Below are 24,232 nucleotides of genomic sequence, written 5' to 3'. Positions count from 1 at the left end.
AAAAGATTCTTTATTGCATTTGAGAATTATTTTAGAAGTCACCTTCGGCCAGTTTCATGCTTTTTATTGCCTGCTAGGAAAAAAGCTGGAGGAAACTACAAGCAAATGAAGACCATATCTACTCATTGATTTGTGGTCTAACATAATATTCAAAGAAAAACCAATAACCAAGAGAGACTATTTTAACAAAAGCATTCTTACCACAGAGTCTGTGAATGGATTTCTCAGAGTAGGTGTCTCTATCACAGCCTTTGCCAATATGGTTGGTTTCTAGCTCAACTGTTGCTTGAATTGAGGTTATTGGCTCATCACATGTCTCCAAACGCATACTGGGGAAGAGAGCTAATGAACCAGTACCAGGCTCATATTCTATTCTTTTGCTCCAACCTGTAGATCCAAAGAAACAATATTAAAAATCTCTCATGTTAAACCAAAGGTACTGGCAAATGCTAAAAGCAGCTAGGAGGGAGATCAAACTAACCTTGCCAGCCAGGCTTGCATGTAGGCTTAATGCTAATTTTAACCAACACATCCTCAGCAGCTCTCTTCTTCCCACAGTCATATGCTGTTACTGTCAGTTTATACTGATGTTCTTTACCATAATTTAACTTTTCTGTGTTTTTTATATAACCTGAGACGCAAAGAAAAAAAAAAGCAATAATCACACGTCAATGTCTACTAATTTTTCAGGGTCACTGCCACATTAAATGCATCCAGGTACCACCTATATACTTCATATAGGAACTGAGATTTCAACAGATACGCCTGCAAGCGAAACAGTCCTTCACTATTTGACTTCTCAATGCCAGACATTAGGCCCAGATCCTTAAAAATTACGTAAATCCAGAGATGAGCACACATACACAGAACAGCAGGTATATACTTGTCAGGCTCTTAACAGTGTATTATATTACCCAAAATGAAACCGTTCATAGGTGGTAACTGATAAATAAATTGTTTGGCATGTGCCAGGACTCTCTAACTTTTTTAAATTTGCACACCAATGAAAATTATCCATTGGCAATGTGGATGCCCCAAAAACTCAAACTAAAGCTCACTAAATATGGTCTCGCTTTGCTTAATCAGCTTGCTTGAACCCCTAGAAGTAGTCAAAAGGTCCACAGATCAGCAATGGATATGAAATGACAACAAATCACTACATTTCAAAACCAATAACCATGATACTGTAGTCTCCAGAGCCACATGAGCATCTCAAATATGAAAAGCATACGCATGGAATCCCATTTTTGAAAGCTAATTAGCAAAAGCTATCCTAATACAGAATAGAAAACTACAGGCAAAAAAAGCACAAGCCTACTAAGAGCTGGTTTGAAACATAATACAGCTACCATATTTCCTTTATTTTGAAAAGCATTTTACAAGAAACTACAAACATGCAACCAACCATCTGCTCCTTACCTCAGTAGACAGCACACAGTATTGGCATTGAAAGATACCTCACTTTTCCTTATCAATTCAAACTGCTCAAGTGAACACCTCCTTTTAGCTATGTTGGAGGAAAGGGTTAAAACAGGGTTGCTGTAGTTTTACGCTGACCAGTTTGGAGTCCTATTCTTAGGGCGGCAAATTATAGTAATTCCCACTCCACCTCACATCGTGTTCTTACCATCTTTGTCAATAGCAAAAGGTACATCCGGAGTTACAATTTCATAATTGCAAATCTGGCTGAACTGAGGTGAACAATCTGCATCCACTGCTTCCACTTTCAGGATGTTGTCATACCGCTTGCCTTCAATAACCGTGGCCTTGTATGACTTCTCTTTGAACACAGGAGCATATTCATTAACATCGTTCACCTGAATATGTACTGTTGCTCTGGAAATAAAACAGAAAGGTCAGTTTCCTTTCTATTTCAAGGAATCTGATAAAACAGCCCCCTCTTTTACAGATGAAGCTATCCTTCAGAATTTAAGCTCCTGAAAGAAGTGACCAATGACTAATAAAAGTAACAATCTCAACTAGGAAAGCAGTGGACATTTTTCCAGTCTGTTGCTATATAATTCAGTGTAGTTCTAGGATATTGTTTACTATCACTGTTTATTTGCAAATAAAATCCAAACCCTTGTATCGCAACTATTACATTGCCGCCATTTTACAGAAATACAACAAAATACAGCTGTGACAAAATAGGCTTTTACTTCTGTTAAAACAGCACAATCCTCCCAGCTCTTTCCTGCTGTCAAGAGTATTTGACATAAAACACCCAATTTTTATTTCAAGTGAACAAGAATGACAATTCAGACTGCTCGTAGACTAAGAGCTCAGTCAAGTGCGTGTGATTAGCTTTATTTTGCTAATGAAGTACTGAGCTGTGTAAGTCAGTGAAAACTGGCTTATTTGTTGGATGCAGGAATGAGATATCAGACAATTTAAATGGAAGAATCACAGAAGCAGAAGACACACTTTAGCACATCATATAGCTAGCTAGATAATCCTGAACAGATTGGATCTTGAATTCTGACCTTTCACATTTGTCACTGATTGTTGGTATACAGAGAATACGAAAATAATACAGTTTCTGTCAATGACCAAAGAAAAAAGGTGAATAACGAAAAGTATCTGGAATGTAAGCTAATGAAGAATTCAACCACCACAGTCCTTCCATAAAAGCAAAAGTTTTATAATGCTTATACTAAAAAAAAATTTAAAAAATCTTTAATGTTTTATTTTATCCTATGTGCTAAATAAATGCCACAAAAAATGGCTTTCTGTACCAAAGACACTTTATATTCCCAACTTTAAGAGCTAAACTCCAAGATGGTTAAAAGCCACAAAAAACCCATAAATTTCAACAGAGGCTTGTAGGTGCCGATCTTGGAAACTCATCATTCTGCTGTGGGGAAAGAAGAGCTGCCAAGCATGCTGCTAGACCTGTACTGGTTCATTACACAGCCATGAATTTGGATAACCAAAATCAATTAACCAACACAGGTAGAAAAATACAGATAAGTTCTACAGGGCGGAGAAGGAACTGCACGCTATCAAACTGAACAAAGAATATAATTCCAGCCAACCCAACAAAACACTTGTGGCCATCTTTCTCTTTGAACTCTTTCTTCAAAAGACACATTGAATATCAAATAGAGTTTAGGGGCATACCTCTTTTCCATAAGTGTAATCCTTAAGGAGATAACTTTCTGCTGACTATTTGAAACATACAGCTATAGAGTAACAAGACCCTATCAGTCACCAGGATGAGTGCTGCTAGTCTATTCCTCACTTATTTATGCCCTTCCTTGCTTCACACAAACAGTAATCTTCCACATGCTCTGCAGATGTTTACACCAGGGTGTTAAACAGTTATTCTCAAGCGGATTTTCTAGAGAGCATTTTACATTGTGGTTTTTTCTTTAGATAAAGATTAGCTAAAGATTGCTTTGTTCCCATTCTTTAATCTAGGCAGAGATTAACCTTATGCTATTGATCTTGCTTTTTTTTTGGCGACGCTGGCTGGGAATGACAGCAACATGTATTCTTTGCCATTTTGTCAAGTTTAATATGGATTGGCTTCTTGAACCAGTTTTCTGATTTTAGAAACTGAATTCTCAAACAATGTCCGGGCTTGGTATCCCAGGCGAACTCTTTCTATCAATTCAAGCCAGATTTTAACTATATCAACAGTTTTCCTGCTTCTATCCCCGCACTATTTTCTCATGTAAATTCAGAGACCTCAAGGGATAAATCAGTATCATCTAGAATACAACTAAAGAGATGTTGAAACAGTTCATTTCCATTTTGCTGCTATTTATATTACCATTATATGACAGTCTTCCAGCATTAACACTTGGTTTACATTTACATATACACAAACCATAAATCACCACGAGCAGGAGACCACTTGAAAGCCAACTTCCCCTCAACCCACCACAGATTTACTTACTTGTGGGATTTTTTTGCATTCGCTCCATCTGGTCCCTTTCCACAGTCATAAGCCTGTATGGTGAAAGTGTAGTCCTTCTGGAGTTCACAGTCAAGCTTTTCTTTGGAGCGTATTATTCCCTCACCAGTGGATTTATCCACTACCACTGCTTCAAAGGGAACATTTTGCCCGTGAATTTTAAATCCACAGATCTCACCTACAGATTCAAAGTAAGAGAGGTTAGAAGTGGTCAAAATTCTTACACATTTTTAAAATAAATGACCAAATATTTTGCAGCCAAGGGTTTGTGAGGGTCTGTGGACAAAGCAAGAGCATTGTGCTTTAAAATGGGTGATTTCTGGGAACTTTAGTAAAAAGAAGCATACTTCGGCCTTCCAAGCAACTTGTTTACTTTGCATCCATTCATGCAGGAATACAAAAGAGAAAAAGAGAAATGTAGACAGGCATTTCACAGGAGTACTTGAGGTAGCTCTAGGGTAAAAGTAGATCTTATAAGAGCATACAGCCAAGGCCACTGGTAACGTCTTCTATGCCAAGCTACTGGGAATAGCTGGGCAGCTTGTTTATTTTGACCAGAGCAAAAGGTTAAAATGCACAGTTACAAGTCAAGGGATGAAAAAGCTTCAAGTACAGGTTCAGCACCATAATTACAGAAATTCTGTCAACAGATCAAAGAACAAAGTCTTCCTGTGCAATGTACCTGGCTAAAATTAGGGAATCAAAATAAAACTACTGAATGAGAAAGGTAGAAATACCAACTTCTCAGGCATCCATTTCAACAGCTATCTACTAACACAGACAAAATATGTTAGTCAAAGAAGGCTTTCCTTTCTATGCCAACTCTTCATCCGAACAAACTTGCAAGAGAAGTTCCTAGTACGTCATTTTAAAACCCATCTAAGCCTAAAATTAGACTACCAGACCTCTTGCTGGCACAGACAGGTCAATCCGCCAGCACACTATGCGGCGTGAGCCAAGCACACCCAGCTGTGCTAACAAAAGCCATTCAATAAACAGTTTCATCACCTACACTGCTTTTTAACTGCATAACTTACTACATTTTGAAGGTGATTTTCTCATGCCAACATAAACCACTATTTTGCTATTATAGCTGCAGTGGTATCATAGTACCAAGAATGCACTCCTACTGTAAACTTGTCTAGAGGTAATCAAATACCTTTTTTTTAAATCAGATTTTAAAATACTGAAGTACGTACTGACAGAAGTGTACTGCAGGGAAGGTGTTACAATGCTTCGGCAGTTAAATATTAATTTACAAAGCATACGAAAAAACTTAAGATGTCCCAAAGAAGTAAGCTATCAGTGAAAATACCAGAAAACGCTAATTTCCCCCAAAACAACTTCTTCAGTGTCCATACAATGTACAATAATCCCAAATGGTTCAAATGGATGTCTGATTTACAGATATTTCTAACCAAGGGTTTGGTTACACAACGGTTTTTATCAATATATTTTAAAATAGAAAAAAACTGGGAGAATAAATGGGACAAAAGAGCATGACAGGATCTTCTGTTTAAGTGCTGATTCCCCATTTCATAACCAAAGTTAGTAGGTTAATATTCATAAAAGGGATAGAAAGAACCCTTTATCACCTTCTTTGGTGACTGTCACCTCAAAACTCTCTAAAGGGAGAAAAGATAAACCCAAGTCAGTAACAGGAAAGGTTGAAAGGGAGCAAATAAGGAAAAGGCAAAAGATGCACACATTACACAGAAAAGCTTTGGAAAAATTGTAGTTTAAAATTCCAGTGGTGATCTGGTGTAACTGTTACCATTTTAGTTTTAGTTACGTTAAATATGATTTAATCTTTTAATTCCAGGTTGTCATTTGTAGAATTTTGAAGCATTTAGTAAGCTTATCAAAAGGCTTCTTTTTTCTTTTTTTTTTTTTTTTAATAATACCAACTGCTAAACAAAAGATATTTTCAAAGTTCCATGTTGATGAAGAACTATCCATAAAGTAGAATTTATCAGAATTTACTTATACTATTCTATTTAAAGGAGACATTAAACAATTTAAACAAGCTTTTATCTATTATACCAAAACCACCGTGTTTCTACAGTTAAAAAACTTCATTCTCCCCTTGTTTCCACATAAATTTTTATTGGTATAGGTTGTATAACACCTAGCATTTGCAAGATTTAAATTCTACATCAAACTCAACTTGACAGTACTGCCATAATTCATGATTAAAAAATACATACATTAAATTGTGATCCTGATGAACATAAAATCTTTAATGTAACGGGGGGAGCCATGTATTTTCCTAGCAGCATATTGCTTTTCCAGGTTAAACAAGCAACTAATAGTTTCTATCATTTTATTCTACTGCCGAAATACTGTAATGCTGGACAGAAGAGGTTTGGCTACTCAAATATACTCATCTACCAGTACCGAGGATGCCCTAGAGCAGCCTGCCTTGTCCCCCCAGCCACTCCAGAAAAGTACAGGCTTCCGCAGTGTCCTGGATGTTCCACGCTTATGAGGACATCTCAGATATAATGGAGTTTTACAACGGTATTATCACAAAGACTTGTGACAGGCACCTGGAATGGTTTCACTGTTTTAATGAAAAGACAATTAACCCTCTTCTTCACTTCCCCTGGAAATCACAGTCTGTTAAGCCCCCAAACTACCACCTTTTACATATCATCCAGCATATCAATTTTTTTCTCTCATTACCATCACCTTTGACCTGAATTCCAGTACAACAAAGCAGACCTGTAACCTTAAAATCACTTCTGGCAGATCTCCTGTTAATTCTCACACATTTCAAACAACTTGCAGTAACACAGTTATTCAAGTCTCCATACTAGACTGGCCTTAAGAGATGAGGCACTGTAGTTACAGAGAAAAAAAAAAAGGCTAATTTACAATTTAATGTTGAAGCAGAAATATAATTAAGGGAAAATACCTTAAAATGTATCGTGATTTATAGTCCTTCATTTTAAAAGGAGACAGTTTCTGAAATAACTCTCATTAGGTTCTCCCTGAAACTCACTTCAGGTAATCCCTAGATTTATAACCAGCTCTTTATTTTAACGAATCAACTATGCTGCCTCTTGTGGCACCCACATAATTTATTTCAGTCTATTCTTACACAAGATATAAATATAATCACAGATCTTAATGCATTTTGGCAATAGGATCATTCAAGAAAAGTTTGCATTGCTTAAATTCATGGCTGACACCACTGATTAGCCAGAAGCGACATTCCAACTGCAAGTTTTTCAATACTCCACATCTCTTACTCCTCACACCAACTTCCCTGATCCTTTCCAGTAACTCTAACCTTGAGAGTCAAGCACTGGGTATGAAATATTACGATTACAGGGAAAAAAAATATATGGAAGGGAGCATTAAAGCAGAAAGCCTGATAATGGAGAGAAGAGGGAGAAGTGTACTAATGCAGCAACTACCTATTTGGATAAGGGGAGGCTGTTTAAAACCCAGTCGGTTCTTTATCATCGGAAGTGACCTTTAAGTCTGGCAGCAACCCCCATTTGGCTGACAGGAAGTTCAGGCTTTATATTTTTGGCTCCTGAGCATAAGACATAAATAAGCTCTCTGGCAAACATCTCTGTGTCTCCAGATGCTTTTTAAGGTGTAAAGCTTCTGTTCAAGGTGTACTATAGCTCAATTCCTGGCAGATGTTTCTCAGCACAATAACTGACCTGATACAATCGTATTTTCCACTTCACACACTAGTAAGGTTAACAAAAAGCCCTTTTATTACTACACAGACAAGGTTCTTGTGACCGAAAAACTTAAAATGCGTAAGAACTATGGTGTTACTTATGATGTAAGTGCTCTAAATAAGCAAACAGAGCCCCCAACCTAGCAGCCTTTTTAAGCTCCCTTCTTCAAAGTGTCTCTGCAATGAAAAGAAGCAAAAAGGAATAATTCTCTAAATTACAAAATATTTCAAAAATTAGAGCTCCCTCTCCTTTCTCAAAAATATATTAGACTCTTACACAGCTGTTTCAAGACAAGTAGACAATTTACAGATTAAAATTCTCGTACACGCTGACATTAATCTTCATCTCAGTTATAAAATGCATATATTTATATAGTATAGGTAACGCTCTTCTGGAACTATAGAATTCTTGGCAGTGAATTTTTTTTATTGCCTTTAAGTAAACTTAGTCCCATACCACGCTCCCTAAGGTTCCATGCTCTGTCATATGTGCTTAATGCTTTTTCTCATCTCATTCTGAAGTTGAGATACATTACTGAAATAAATTTCTACCTCTCCTAATCTTAGAATAGAATGGTGATCAATCCGTAAATTAGTTTATATTTGATATATTCGAAATTGTTCAGTTAAATAAACTGTAACTAGGATAGCCCTTTACAGTGTTTCACCCAGCTGTAATTACAGTTGAAAGAACATTTCATTTTACAGCTAACACAGGTTTGTGGAACTTACTTAGCCAGAAAACATACAGTAATCCTGTATCCTAAAAGGCATTTGGTATTTCTCGTTTCCAGTGTAGCACAATCAAATGACAATAAGGATTTGCTGGAATTTTCACATTTTGTTGGGTTTTACTGTTTTATCTCTTTCTGTACTTTTAGGATGTAATGATGTAAAATACTTAATTATATCATATAGTTATAAAAAAGTTTCATAAGATATTTAAAGTGGACATGCAGTATTTGACTAGACACTCTTCAAACTCTCGAGTCAGCTATCCCTCTACATTTCCATTCCGTGGGAGTGGAAGTGTACTCTCCCAGCTCTAACCAAGCAGCAGTCTACATAAGGATCATGCAAAGCTTTCAGGAAAGCCTCCCATTTCAATACCTGTAGAACACCTCTTAAACAAGTATTTTTTAGTACCATACAAAACTTAATAAAGCAAACTGATTTTAAATTTCACAATTAGCCCTACCTCCATTTCAATTTGTATTTGTACGCGTGGTAGGTACAAAACAAAATGTCATTTCATGCATGCATGCAAAAGTGGCTAGAATACCATTGCAACGAAATTTCCCCTTTGGTTTGACAACCGGCTGTGCAACGTATTTGTTGTACGCTCACTGGATGTGCCAAGATCAAAATCTTTCTCTGTTCGATTAAACAGTGCCATTCATCTTCTCTACATATGATTCCTTTACAGCCATCACACAGCCGAGCGCAGTGTTACCAACAGGGTGTCAGCATAGCTCCCTGTCCTGAGCACAGCCGGGCTGGAGGTGCCGCCTGGAATCGCGGCAGCAGCACTTGCCCACGGAAAGTGGGAACCACCCACACCCCTGGGGAGAGGCTGACAGAAAGCCTTGCTAGATTTTTGGGGTGGTTTTTTTAAAGGATGAATAAGAGATTCTGCAAGATCCATTTTCCAAGCTCTATGCATATTCACGCTCTAAGTCAAAAAATTCCTAACCCCCACAAAAACACTTCTTGCATCCTAGAGCAGCAAAGGGAAAATAAAGTATTGTGGTAGAAAAGTGGTTTTCTCCATGGGGGGGGAAGAGGGATTAAAACCCTACTACAGACACATCAAAAAACACAAGGAAACATTTCCTTCCACAAGGGAAACATTTCAAACACCTTGCTAGCAAGACCCTGCATTACACTCTCATAACAAAACACGTTTAGCCACGTGAAGGCATCCAGGTACAATATTGTTTGTTTCAAATGCAATAAAAACTGTTTCTTTTTGTATAGTAAAGGGCAAATCCATACTGAGAGCTATAGCGTTAAACTGATTTTAGACACAAATTACTGTACTGTGCAATAGAAAACGTAGCTGTTCTTTATTTTATTTTTTCAGCAAAACCGTTTTGTAACAAATTCCAACATGAATTGATTTGTAATGTAGAAAACTTTCACTAAGGAAGGAGAATGGTCACTGCCTTCTCAGGCGGATCTGTAACACTCACGGTACAAAAGACAGGAGGTCCCTCCACATCAGGCAGTACAATGAGGCAACCTGGCATGACTGTATTCAAACTGTTTTCAAAAGCGTGTCATTTCAGATGTAAAATCATACAAATTACCCTAGAAATAAAAGCCAATATAGCGCTACTTATTTTTGCACATCTGAATTTTAGGATCCTACCCACAATGAGCAAAGCAATAAAATACTACTTTTACTTGCCCCACAGTTCATCTACTACAAAGCATTTAAATGAAGTGGTTTCAAGATGTTTCGACATGCACAAAATTGAAATAAAGCAAAAAAGCTCTATTTAAAGTATTTCAAACCTGCAGACAGTTCAGAAGTTTCACAGCTCAGCTAGGGGGCACAGTTAATTAAAATATCCAACCTTTTGAAGCACAAATAAATTTGATTTATAAGTAAGAATACACCAGTTAGGGCTGAAACAGCCATTTAATCCTGAAAACGCTTTGTTTTGCTGTGAAAACATGTCACTGATCTGATGGGCTTCTCACACTTAATCACCCACAGAGATGCTGCTGGACAATAATAATGCTATTCTCCGTCCTAGGACATGACTACAGCACCACGCACCAGAATCGATAACGCTGATTCAACACCACTCCCACACTTGGTCTCCTCAAAGACAGATTCAAGTATTGTTCCATTTAATGGTAGATGAATACTTTTACAGATTCCCATAGCACAGTCATTCAAAATTTACACAATTCAAATCTAACAGAGTCACAGCGAAGAAAATTTCCTAACAACGTTAGTGTGCTATACTCAGAATTTAACTATTTTAAATCCACTGTTCTCCTGATGCTTAACAATTGTTAGTTTTTGAAAGCCAAAATATACCATGTTTATACAAACGTTTAATAAAACCAACCTCCAGTTGGTAAAAATGTTCATTAAATGAAAACAGGTTTATACAATTTAGATCAACACAATGGGAAAGCCGTCTCATTTGAACAGATGCTTTGACATTGGATTGTCCTCTGCAGATTTGACAATATATTTGAAGATATTCTGCCAGTACGTTCCTAAAGCTTCCTGATATTCAGCACTCAAGAAAACTTCACTATTCACCAAGAGGTATAAAAACGCCATTTCCAAAATCTGTTCAATGCTGCCAAACTACCAGTGCCTACATTTAAAGCGCTGAAGAACGGCGAGAGATGATTCATATTCTCCTAATCGCCAAGAATGCAAGTCAGACTTCCTATACCTCTTCTAACTTAATAGATTTTGTGTCTCCCAACACAACCTTCTTCATTTGGAAATGAGGTTTTTTTGTTCATAGACAGCAGTTTTATTTCCAGTTAAGATAACTCAAGAGCCTCTGCCATGTGTACCCAATACATGAGTAAGTTTGAATTTCAGAGATTTACCATTATCTCTGAACTTCCTGAATTTGTAAGGCAGCCTTGAAGATAATTACAGCCTTATGATAATGCAACAAAACTGTTACTTTAAGTACCACTTTAAGAAATTGTGACTGAATTGCCACAATACTGTAGCACACAATGCAGTTAGCATGCCGAATGTTTCAAATGGCTGTTAATTTAATCACTCTTTTTCTGTCACTTCCTCCTTGAAGCCAGGCTAAGCGATGTTCTATGTTCAATGGCTAATGTCACATCTTCTAGGTATTTTAATAGGATTCTTAAATCTAAAATTTTACTTAACCAAGTAAGCTTCTGCAAGTATCTAATTTAAGCTTGTGTTTCTGCTACAACTAATTTAAATACCTGCAAATGCCTGATGGTATTCTTCAAACACAGTTTTCTAATACTTTGTCAAACCAAAAATGTACTTTCCATAGCACTACCTCCAATTAATGAATACACTACTCTTAAACAGTAGTTTCCAGAAAAAAAACAAACCAAAAAACAAAAAACCAAAACTACTGTGGAAGTTTGTAAGAAAACTGTCATCTATTAGTCCTACGTTGAAAGTCAAGAGTTAGCCTACATTTTGCAAATGGCTTGTGTATCATTCTCTATATTCTTTGTTAGAGGAGAAAGAGCCTTTTCTCCAGGTAGAAGAGGCCTTCCATTTTTTAGAATGCCCCAAACCACTAAGCCAGCTTATCACAGAAAGTCTAGATGTCTACAGGAATTCTCAGTTCAAATACTACACAGAAGAAATGCAGTTTTAATTCTAGAATTACTGTTTTCAACCCATTAAGACACAAATCAAAAACACTAAGAAAACAAAAAACTCTCTTCAGAACAATAAGGAAATAATTGCTTCAGAACTCCCAGACTGAATGCTGTGAAATGTGGAGGCCAGAGGACTGAGGAAAAGGTTAGACACAATGCAAAAAAAGAAAAAAAACCAACAAATAAACCCCAACAAAACAGAAAAAAATAACATAGACACATGAAACTGAAAGAAGCACAGAGTATCTGCAATATAGAGTACTCTCTGGTCTGGATATCCGGATACAGCTGTATATTTATGGCTGTAAATATGAAACAAAACTCTGGTTCATGTACAAACATTTCCTAGGGTCTAAAAGCTTTGAAACATTATGCGACTGTTAGGGATAACACACTAGTAACACACAGCATTTGTCATCAAGAAAGCATTTCCACTTGTTAAAAAAGAAATGCAGATGAATTCTTTACCTGCAAAACGCAGAGGCGCATCTTTGTCCAGGGCTATTAAAGGGGGATCCAAGAGCACCGTGTTGTCATTTTCTGTAACTATACCATGATAGGTTGTTTCAATCCATGGCTTATGCTTGTTAACTGAAAGGAAAACGAAGTACAAAGTCAAAACGTTTGAAACCACAACTTCTTTAAAAAATGCTTTATAATACTGACTTCGGTATTTTCCTCTTTCATTTTTCTAAATCTCAATCAGTGTTTTACTAAATTAAAAAATTTGGCACAAAATTCTGGTTAAGAATGTTCAGAAGAGTTCAGTGTCCCTGTAGTCTTTCCAAAAGTTACTCGGAGAATCTGAATTAGTCTCTAACTATGCTGGGATTTAAAATGCCCCCGAAGTGCAATTCAAAAACCTAACAGTGATGGGGAACTGCTGCCATCAGTGCCAGGCATGACACCAGAAAATCCTATATTCAGCACCAGACGAAAAGACTGGCCGACATGGAACACAAGGGTTTGTTCACATTCTACTTCTCTCCAACTTGAAAAATGGGACCCAGTTGGTGGACTATTCTTCAGAATGTGAAAGTTTTTTCTAGTTTCAGCACTTTGTCTTCTATGGGGTCTTTTATTATCATTAAGAGAACTGGTGGAAAAGAGATCAAACTTAACTAATTTCTGTACAAGGCCTAAGGACATTTGCTGAAGAAACAGACAGGGGATGACAGCTATTTCAGTCCCAGTATAAGATCTATACCTAGAACTGCTGGTATCAGTTTTACCGATCATTTATAGGGCATCCCAGGCAAAGGATGACTCCAGGAGTTCTGCTGAATCTAGGGAACTATGCAAAATGCAAGAAAGGGAGAGGGAGGAGAGGCAAACGAAAAAATCGAAAAGGGGAAGACACCAGCTTTGCAGTCCCACACCTCAGCTGCAGAGATGCAACGGAAGCACCCCAGGCCCTGCTGGGTTTGGAGGACTTGTACTTTGTAGTCTTTAATCCAACACATGCCTAATGCAGGTTTCAAACACTACTGGAAGAATGGACCAAAATCCCAGGCCTGTTCTGTCATCTAATAGAATGCCTTGAAATATGAGCAAATATGGACTACTTTTTATATGAAGGTCCCCCATAAAAGCATCCTTCAATTCTGCAGAGAAGAATCTGCAAACCAATCACTTGAGTATGTTTGAGATGACTGGTCATCTTCCTCTGCTGCAAAGAAATGCAGTATCTTTCCTTGTCAGCTTGCAAAAATAGGTTTTTCTAGTACAGCACGAAAGATGCAAGACAAAATCATATATTACCTACTGGGTTATCATCTGCTACACGACAAACCAATGTGAGCAAGCCTTGATTATTAAATATTTATGTTTATGTTACGCTCTCCAAAGATGAACGCAGCAAGTCCACAAAACCAGTATATGTGGGATAACAACTAATTCTTCTTGATAGTTGAATATATATTGCTTCTCTTGGTCTAGCTCTCTTCATCCCGAGGTTCTACATGCATCAGTTTCACCCAAGTTGTTCTGGGTAAATTGTGTCTGCTACTTCAAAAAACCTCTTACACTAGCACATACTCTTGCTTCTTAAATTAATACTATTTCCACAGATCTAATTCTAGAAGGTTGTACATACCTAGCTGCTTAAACCTATGGAAAACATTCATGTAGAGGGCACGAAAACTGCTCCTTACCATACAAAACCAAATCATCATCGGCAAATGATGTATATTCAAATATAAGAAATCCTTTGGTAGAGGTTGTAACAAACATACCAAACAGCATTCAATAGGTGACATCACCCAGATTTTGGTCTTCATGAGAAGGGTTACGGTTGTGAGTTCATGAGTACATACAACTCCTGAAATAAATGCCTGTGCAATCACAACAAAGTATATGCTACAGCTAGAACACTATTCAACAGCTGAGTCCTCCATTTCACCTTTCTAAAGGGCTATATAAGCAGATTGCCAAGAGAGGCAGAGATGGAAGGCTAACCTAGACTTTTGAATCCTGCCTGTACAACAAACTAAAATGGACTCATGATGTCTGTCATATGCTTACCCAGGAGAATTAAAAAAAACAGTGATAAAAGGACACAAAAAAATGATTAAGCCTCGAGGTAGAGAACTCATACAGGAAACCATAATACTCTCCCAATATGCTTTCATCTGCAATCTTTTACTTGTTAGTAGCAAAGAACTGATAGACAGGATATAATATCTTCATGCATAATAACGCAACAAAAAAGAACTCACAACAAACTATTTTAATGCAAACAGTGTTTAATTACTGACATGTGGTTTTACTCAATATGGCAACACTATCTTTATTGCCTCAATACATTCACATGGGCATGCTTTCAATATTCAGCATACCAAATAGCCAGCTAAATGTCAGCCACATTGTTCTATTTACCCAGCGAAGTACACTGCTGCAGCACCCTCCAAGGAACTTGGCGTTTTAAAACAAACTTCGTCATGCTCGAAGGGAAAAAACACATCATTCCTTCCTCGGACAGAAGGCACCAATGACTGCTGAAGTGCGAGTCTCCATTTGAAACATGTCTCTCAATTCAAATCCCGCCTAAAGAAAAGTGTTTCACTAATTCAGTTACACCTCAACTGGACATATCAGAGTCCTTTAATCTGTTCACCTTAGTCTTTGCAAGGACCTAGAACAAAATACTAGAACAGATCTCTGCCAGAAAAAACTCCATCTCCATTCTAATCCCTCTGAACGTAGATTACAATTATTATTATTTTTTTTTACACATTGAGAAACCTCCTAATTTAGCAACCTTCAGTAAATCCCACTACTGTAGGGCAGGGAGATCTATAAAAGCTTAAAGTACAGTAACCACATATGAACAGAATTATGAGTGCGCTAAGCATCTGCAGAGTCTAGTGAACCTTCAAACAACAGGCCCAGTTAAAAGCAAAGTCATGTCCTTTTATTGTGCTCTAGACAATAAAATCATAAAGCTTAAGCCCCTTTGTGTTTAGGAAGGCTAAAACATCACCAGATTTTAAAACATAAAGCTTAAATCCCTTTGTTTTTATGAAGGCTAAACATCACCGGATTTTAAAACACCAAACTTACTGCTGAATATCCAGGAAAGGCCCGTTATCCATATTTGTGATCTACTGACTCCAACATAACCAGATGCTGTAAGGAATTCTCAAGCTAACATTTGAAATATGAGGCATAGTTTACAAGCGATACATTACTGCTTCCCCTGAACCAACTGTGGCGTTGAACCAAGTATTATTCTGATCTCAGCTGGCTTAAATACTATTAAATGTTGGACTGAAAACTACCCTTTCACATTTTTTCCTCTTTAATTGTCACAAAACTCCTGAAATCTACGTAGAAAGCTGTTCAAAGCCAGGCTGTTAATTTCAAACCAAAACAGTCAGCCTACTCCAAGCTTGACGCTAACAAAGTGCCCTGAGCTGTTAATCCCTTGCCATTTAACTGGGATAAACTACACTAGTTTCCTTGAAATACAATATTCACACTATTTGTAAGCGCCTCAACTGGAATCTGTTGTAAATCCCAACTAGCATTTAATCTAGTCAAGTGGGGGAAGCCACCCTGGCACGACACAGCATGCTGACTTCTACTTAGCTTTTAGCGGCCAAAAGAATTTAAAAGACAGCTAAGCATATCTCTTTTTCCAGGTAGCAAATTGAATTGTAAAGCTCATGCTAGACCCTTCACTGCTGCCAAGCAATGACTGAACGTGCATCAGCAAGGTGAGCACAAGCCACCTGTCTAACTTGGTTTATCTAAAGATAATTGCCGCTAAGCTAGAGGAGAAAAGGGAATTGGTGCCTGATGGGATGTGTGCCTTGAACACCAGTTTTTAAAATACCATTCACTGTAGGTAAGTGTGCTCAGTTTCTCACGAAATTGAACAGACCAGCTTTTACCAATACTGACTATTCTACAGAAACAGAATGTACCTTTACAGAAAGGATGCTTCACCAAGAGCAACAGCTGATGCTGCAGAATGCAATCCATCAGATCAACTAGCAGCAACATTTTCCTGCTGTTTAAAAGAATTAACGAACGTAAATGAGTACTTAGGCAGGGCAATGGGGTTTAGGGCTAGCACGGATACTTCAGTTAAAAGCGATAATCTTAGGACAATCAGAATTAATTCAATTCTAATATTTGAAGGTGAACATATTAAACGTACTTATCAAAGTCCTTTCTGAGGACTTCAGTTATCTTCTTGCAAGTGGTTAGAAGTTCATTTGACTTAAATGGGATCTGGCACCTACATAACTGAAGACTTAGACATACCTCAACCAAAAAGGCCTGTAGCTGAAAATATTTTTTTCTTCTGGGTAACTACTTCTAATATATAGCATTGTTTAGCCATGCTACGTTTCTTTAGAACTAGATCAAGATGATTTATGTTGAAACAAATTCTTAAGAATTAAACAGTAAAGCACATTGAATGAACTCAATAATAAGTACTAGTGACAGCAGATAAATATAAAATATTCATTTCTAAAATCCACCTTTGAGACTTCATGAAAAATCCAGAGATTGCATAAAAAGAGAATTATATTCTCTGTCAATTCAAAGGAACTACAACAAACTGAGTAAACAGTCCTTTACTCCTGTCCTGAAGGTCTGACAAAAATTTTGATGACTGTACAGCTTTTGTTTAATTGTCTTCCTCTTGATGTAAGAGAATACAAGCATGCCTTTCAGTGAGACAATAAAAACTCTAAAGCACGTCTTATCCCGAATATTCATAATTTAGTACTGTTCTGACAAAATTTCAAGCAATATCATTAGAAGAACAAGTTTGTGCAGCACATAACCACAGAAAAATACAGCTCAGCCAAGAAGTAAAGATCTACACAATAAAATATGCCTTCTCCACCCTGAAAGCAAAGTTTAATAAAAAGGGTGCAGCGTGGCCCGATTATAATGTGTGTTCCGGTCCTGCCCTAGACTCACCAGCCCGCAATTCAGAGCTGTGCCCCTGTTTTCTTTTAGAGAAGGGTGAGGATTAACTTTGTATATAAACAACTTGAAATATATCAATGGTAAAGAAAAGATTTGTTTGTTTCTTTAATTGGGTCTTCTCATACCTAGAATTTTATCAAAAATTGTTGTCTTATAACCAGATACAAACAATGGGATAAAACTGAACAAAAGTTCTGCTCAAATGCTGAGTTTTTCCAATAGCATAGAACTTTTGGTTTCCACGTCAAACTGCAATTTCCATTACTGGGACATGAAAACTGTAGGCACTACCAAAATATAGGGAGATTAATCTGCACCAGGAGAGGGGTTAAGTAAGGAAGGGCATGGGCATCCACTAACATTCACCTCTACAGTTCCTAGGTGAAGGAAAATCAGATGGCTGAAATGCATCCATAATTTCAGATATATCTTGGATTCTCTGACACAGTTAAGGAGCACTTGTCATTTGTGCTGTGGAAGCTCAACTGTCACACATTGGGAGGACTGTTCATAAATTTTCAGGTGCCTGTAGTTTGAGCCTGTACAATTAACATTAATTCTCCAAATATCATATTCAAACTACTGGCTGTAGGAATTCAACACTTTTTATTAAATTATATTTTACCTAAGGAAAAATCTGTGGTTTATCACCACTTAGAGAGAGCTTCCTGTTCTACGCTGAACCAGTTGCCTAAATCTGATTTTATTTGTACAAAGATACATGAAAGATTTGCTATAAGCCTGAAACTAAGGTACATGCAAATGACTGATTAGAAACTAGTTGCAATTTTTACTAACTACAATTGCAGCAGAAGTTTAGAGTGCCAAAGACTTTACTTTTATACTTTAGAGGATATACTGACCAAATTTCAATTTGGATAAAAGCCTGGGAGGGAAAACAGCAAAACAAAAATATCCCACCACAAAACAGCCTAAAAAGGATTAAGGCAACAAATCCTTAATTTTTGAAGTGAAATTTAAAATGTTTTAAACTAACCAGAACCCTGAAATAGAAAACATAACCCTCTAACTGTAAACATCCATTTAATAAATATTCACTTAAACGTTGCTAATTATAGCGCAAGAGTGGAAATCGCTTACTTTCTAACTGTTGTCATATTTATAAACCTCACTCCTTGAAAGGGAATCTTATTTACAAATACACCAACCATTATCTCAGTATAGCTGGCACTTCTGGCTCTGCTTGTTGACGCCATTTAAAAACAGGGAAACCAACTGGGAGCAGTAGCAGCAACTTGTTTTCAATCTGAATACAAAGCAAGTGAGATGAGACCTCATACTATAAACAAAGGACTGACAGACAGTTCTTCAAAGGCACTGAGGTTTCTAGTAATCCCTTCTAAAGGCTCCTAAGGAGGTTCAGTCCCTACTGAAACCAATGTGAGTCAATCAGTATGAATCAAATAAATTTAGAGTGCAAAACAATTTTTATTTAAGACCAAGGTTTCCCACTTACTGAACTCTCCCATGTTTTGAGGTATCACTTCTGTCTTTGACAATAATGATAATGCTACAAGATGTATGTCCCTTAATATTATAAACAAGATTTCAGAGAGACTTCTCTGAATACAACTAAATAGAATGAGAGATAAGGCTCAGAGGAATGGTAAAAGTGCTTTTCCAGAAAATGTCAATGACTACAGAAGGTTTTTTTTTCCTCTGCAGAACAATTTCATAGCTGTAAGCCACTAAGCTATCAGATATTTAGATTTTCATGGCAGCAAATGCTGCTTTATCCAGAATATCACAATTCTAATTTAATCTGTTTGAGATGAGATGTTATGCTATCTATCCTGTGGCCTGATCTGGGTTTAACTTCAAGCCTTCTAACTTCCATGAGAAATAGAAGTCCATGAGCCTAACTTATGTCCTTCTACATAAAAAAACCTCTATGCAATAATCTGAAACTGGCAATTTCAAGTCTGCAGAAGCATTAAGACCTCCAACCAAAGATACATCTGCAAGTCTAAAAAAGTTTCAGTTGATAAATTTTCCTGATAACTTGGCACAGACAGCACAACCTGCAGTCTAATAATATGGGAGAAGGCAACTGGCACAATAGTATTCCAAGCACACAAAGTAAACCATGCTTGCCCAGACTATCTCTCCTCCATTTCAATTTCCAGAGCAGTGTATTATTTTATGTAATATATACAGAAAAAGAGATTAAAATTGTTTGCATGAACTGGCGGCTATATATTATGTTTTCCCAAGCGTTACACATCATAAAAAGGTCTAGCACTGGTTAATTCTATCTCTTCTCAGTAGTCTCTTCTTTCATAAATCCTTAAAGAGGAAAAAAAACCAAACAGCCTCCACAAATAGCCAAATTGTCTCTTCATAATGCTTTGGGGTAGTCTTAAATTTTCTTGCCTCTAAAAAGGCGATAGGAACCTAACCAGCAGCCCTATATTATAGAGGTTACTCCCGTGTCAAAGAAACATCTGCACTAAGACCGTGGTAGGGAGAAAGTGGTTTGTGGTTTGGATAGAAGACATTCACAGCACCACATAACTTCCTGAAATAATCACAGATCAGCAAAGCTTCCTCAAAATTATATTATTTTGATCAATACCCTTCCTATATAACAATAAGTTGGAAGGGGCCCAAGGCAACAGAGGTATATTGTTCTGCCCAGTCAGTAACTATGGAAGAAGCAGCCATTAGATGCGCTGCCTTCTCGTCTGAAAAGTCACTCCATCCCACTCCCCATTCAGCTCTCTTGATAAATATCCAATTGCTTCACTTTGATAAGCTCTATTTGAACTGCTACCTACTTCTTTTCCACTGCAACATTAGTCCAACAAGCTTAGAGATATTGGTGAACTTGACCTATTACAAGATAAATTCAGTTAAATTAAGAGTTTAGACAAGAATATGCCTCTCTAGAACCTGAAACCACACTTTGCACCCCTTAAAATAACCACAGGGAAGATGGCAGGTCAGCTAGCTCACACCTACCTTTGTGTGAGATCACATCCCCCAAAAGCTATTTCTACTTCTTTTCATCATCAGAAAAAAAAGCAGAATTCACTTCCATTCCAACCACGGGAATATGCAGGACTGGAGAGTGGAACTCACCACTCTGGTGTAGCCTTTCCAGTCCTTTTCTGCACATTATTGAACCAAGCACAATTCGCTTTTCACCACTTACAATAAATCTTAGTGACCTCAGTAACTTAAAGTCACAGATTAAAAAAAAAAAATGAAGCTGTACTTGAAAAAAATGGAACTGACAATACAGCATAGAAGTGAAAGTTTACCATAAATGCTTCCAAACAAATGCTTCTCCTAATGGGAAAATGAAAGTGAGTTGCCCTAGCAGCTTTCCAGGTGTTCTCCAGATTTATTTGTCCTTAAATGCATACATCTATTAACAGGCCTACCTAGAGCAGCCAAAACGTGAGGACTCAGGCAACTGCAGCCACTAAACCAAACCAGAGCCCATCCTGTAACTCAGTTACGTGTGATGAAGTTTAACAGATCAGGACCTGCAGTCCAGCAGCTCTGCAGATTAGACTGAGAACAAGTACAGCCTTGAACAAACTGCAGAAGAGCCGACTAACAGAGCTGTCCTGTGTAACGCCATCTAAATTTGCCATTTGCTTCCAAGAACATATTAGCTTTCTTTGCAAATGTTTTCTGATCTTACATTTTATTCATAATTTCAAATGGTGGAAAAGCCTAGCAATTCAATGAAACTGTGCTTTTCTACCGGTGCAGTAAGCATTACATTTAATGGTTCCAAGAATACTAGTGAATAGGTTATACCTAAAAGATCTTACACAGGTAAATTATGGCCACTATCTAAACAGCTGGCAGATGACATTAGAGCAGCAGCTTCTTGATCCTATGTAGGGAAATTGCAGCAAGATGTGTCCTTAATGAGTTGGTTTTGTTTAAGATCAAGAACTTTCCTTCAATGCATTTGCAAGCCATTTTAAAAGCCATGCTTCTAATCTACATACAAATTAAATGCTCGATCTCAAATCTCATCATACGATCAGCTGAATTTTGCAGAAATGGCATCCTCAATTCAAGGGGTAACCTTCAGGTAATGAAGCCTTCGCAAGCCTCTTACTGAAATCTGCTCAGGAGGAGACCTGCAATGCGTATGCTTTTACTCCACAAGATCAATCAATAGCCACAAGGCCAACGTTTATAAACGCCGTACCGCTTAAGGTTTAGCGAAGCTGTCCGTTCTCGCAAACGACCAAACGAGTATTCTTCACCTCGGCCCGAAGGCCAGGCTGCCCAGGGCCCCTCCGAGGTACTTTATTTCCCCTCCCCGATCCGCTGGTCATCGGGGCTCCCCCGCGATCCCACACCCCCGACGCGGCGGCCCTTCCCGAGCCCTGAGGAGAGCGGCGCTGGCCTCGGGCAGCCCGTTCCGAGCCGGGCCGGGCAGGCGGCGGGTCTCGCCGCGTTTCGCCCAGCGGAACCTTCCCCCGCAACAAGTGAGGACCCTCAGCCCGCCTCGGGCACGGCGGCCGCAGCCCGGGCCGGCGCCTGAGGAAGGGAGCGGTTATGCAACGGGCGGGCCGCCGACACCCGCCGCCGGGCCGCAGAGCTGAGGGGACCGACCTTGGGGGTAGCAGGGTCTCGGGGACGGGGGACACGGCAGCCCGGCGCAGGTGAGCGGGGAGGGCCAGCCGCCGCCGCCCCCCCTTTCCTCCCCGCGGCGACGCAGGTGCAGCGGCCGCCGCGGGGTCACCTCAGCTAGCCCCAGGGAAGGACGGCCAGCGCCCTCCTCCCCTCCCGACGAGATGTCCTCCTCCGCCCTCCCTCCCCCCTCCGAAGGACGAAGGCAGCCAAGGACACCATCCCCCCCGCCCAGCAGCTCCCCCCGCCTGAGGCACAACCCCACAGGGCGCCCGGGAGCCGAAGATGCGGGGGGGCGGCCATGGACCTGCCGCTCTCCCCTTCCCCTCCAGTGCCGGGTAGCCTCCCCCACCCGCCCAGGCTCTGTTTACCTCGAGCGGCTGCTGCTCCTCCGCAGAGCAGCGCGGCGAGGAGCAGGCAGGAGGCGGGGGCCGGCAGTGAGCTCGGCATGCCCGGACGGCGCGACGGCATGGCAGCGCGGACCGGTGCGGGGCAGCGCGCAGCCCCGGCTGGCGGGGCGGCTGTGGCGCCCCCGCTGGTCCGGGCTCCGCTCTGCGCCGGACGGAGGGCTCGGCTCGGCCCCGAGGAGGAGGAGGAAGAGGAGGAGGAGGAGGGAGGAGAAGCGCTGCGCTTCCCCGACTCCGCTCAGCCTTTTCTCCCCTCCTCCCCTCTCCGCCCTCCCCCGCCGGCGGTACCTAAAATGGCGGCGGCGAGCGCGGCCCGTCCCCCCGCGCCGGGGAGCGAGGGAGGGAGCGAACCACGGGTGCGGGGGGGAGGTGAAGGGGGGTGCGGGAGAGCCCATCTGCGCGGCGGGGCGGGGGGGGATCACCACCTCTCTGCAGCCCGTCGGCGACAGAACTGCAGCATGTCGGCGACAGAGACGCCGGGCACTGCGGCACGGCACCAGCGGCATCTCCACCTCCGACCCAAGCGGTGGGATGGGTTGTGCCGGGGCATGGTGGGGATTGTTGGTTTGGGGTTTGTTTTGTTTTGAGGTTTTTTTGGGGGTATTTTTTGTTTTCTTTCGGTTTTCTGTGCCCACCTGCGTTGCTGCAGCTGCGGTCAGTTGGTAATTGGGGCTGAGCTGATGCCCCACCAGGGCCTCACACAGGTGATTTAAGCAAAGGCTGATTAAACCCCCAACATTTTAAAAAGAGTTAAAAGCCACGTAAAGCACTTTAAATGCTTTCACCTTAACACTCACACATCTCAGGGAAAAGGCAAAAAGCTGGTTTTTAACCTAACTCAACAGTGATGCCAAAGACAGCAAGCCTGGCACAGAAGGAGGATGCACAAGTATTATCTAAATCAAGACATTTCCTAGGAACAATTAAGTTGCATGAAACCTGTCCTGTGACAGAAAAGTTATTTGCTCTTTGGTCAAAAATTTCAATTAGAAAACACTTCAACAGAAGAAAAAAAAATAACCACGATCAGAGTTTGGACAACTAAAATGCAACCAACTTATTTTATAATTAGACATGACTACTCATGCTTTGTACCTATTAGCCATTTCACTCCCACAGTGAAATAAAAATAAAGTCCAGAATGTTCAAGATCCCAGAGACGCGGTATTTCTTTATTTTAAAAACACTATGCGATTTAAATACCAAGATTGATCTGTTCTGGGAAAGCCTCCCCCTCCCTCCCAGGCAAGCCCCGTCCTGTCCCCTCGCCTACAGGGCGCCAGCCTCCCCAGGGTGGAGATGGGGGACCAGAGAACCAAAGGTGAGGGACCACCCTACTCACTGCCCATGGGTAGTCACCAAGGGCTCGGGAAATTGCCAGAATGTGGCCCGCAGTGAGCCCGTGCATTTGGATATTCAAAGGCAAGCTTCAAAACGGCTTCTTCCATCCTCAAAAGCAACCACCTTTACTTGCTGCATTTTGCTAATGCGAGCGTGTGCAGAGCGGAAAAGGAGTGCGAAGAGAAATACACTGCAGTCTGACACAACGAACACCGCCCCAAGTCACTGTCCTGTGCTGTGGAGCCACCCCTCAACCAGGCAACCAAGTTAGTCCACACTTAATTCATTGACTGTGTGCTGGAGGCCACCTGCTCTGTCAACAGCTAAGACATCTTTCTTTTTTTAAATAAAGCTAAAGCCTCAAGTCTAAAACCCCTTGATTTCTCAGCCTGTCTAACATATGCTGGATGGCAGATCATGTCAGAAGAAGCCTGT

At 39.9% G+C, this 24,232-nt stretch overlaps 1 protein-coding gene across 5 annotated transcripts in view; it reads right to left on the bottom strand.

Annotated features, from left to right (window-relative positions):
- CLSTN1 (calsyntenin 1) overlaps positions 1-24,232 on the bottom strand; it is a 51,041-nt gene that overhangs the window by 17,642 nt on the left and 9,167 nt on the right. For 2 of the 5 annotated variants that reach the window (XM_054222293.1, XM_054222296.1), the window contains exons 1-7: positions 22,421-22,720; positions 12,447-12,569; positions 5,515-5,544; positions 3,902-4,097; positions 1,628-1,836; positions 482-631; positions 202-387 (exon numbers count right to left, since the gene is read on the bottom strand). In XM_054222293.1, coding sequence (XP_054078268.1) covers positions 202-387; positions 482-631; positions 1,628-1,836; positions 3,902-4,097; positions 5,515-5,544; positions 12,447-12,569; positions 22,421-22,520 — 994 coding nt within the window. In that variant the 5' untranslated portion in view covers positions 22,521-22,720. Of the gene's footprint in view, positions 1-201; positions 388-481; positions 632-1,627; positions 1,837-3,901; positions 4,098-5,514; positions 5,545-12,446; positions 12,570-22,420; positions 22,721-24,232 lie in introns of those variants that run through there. The other 3 variants (XM_054222298.1, XM_054222295.1, XM_054222297.1) reach the window with 3 other exon arrangements.

This window comes from Rissa tridactyla, chromosome 16 (genome assembly GCF_028500815.1).
Source record: "Rissa tridactyla isolate bRisTri1 chromosome 16, bRisTri1.patW.cur.20221130, whole genome shotgun sequence".
Taxonomy (NCBI): Eukaryota; Metazoa; Chordata; class Aves; order Charadriiformes; family Laridae; genus Rissa; species Rissa tridactyla.
This window is presented reverse-complemented; position numbering and strand designations above follow the sequence as displayed.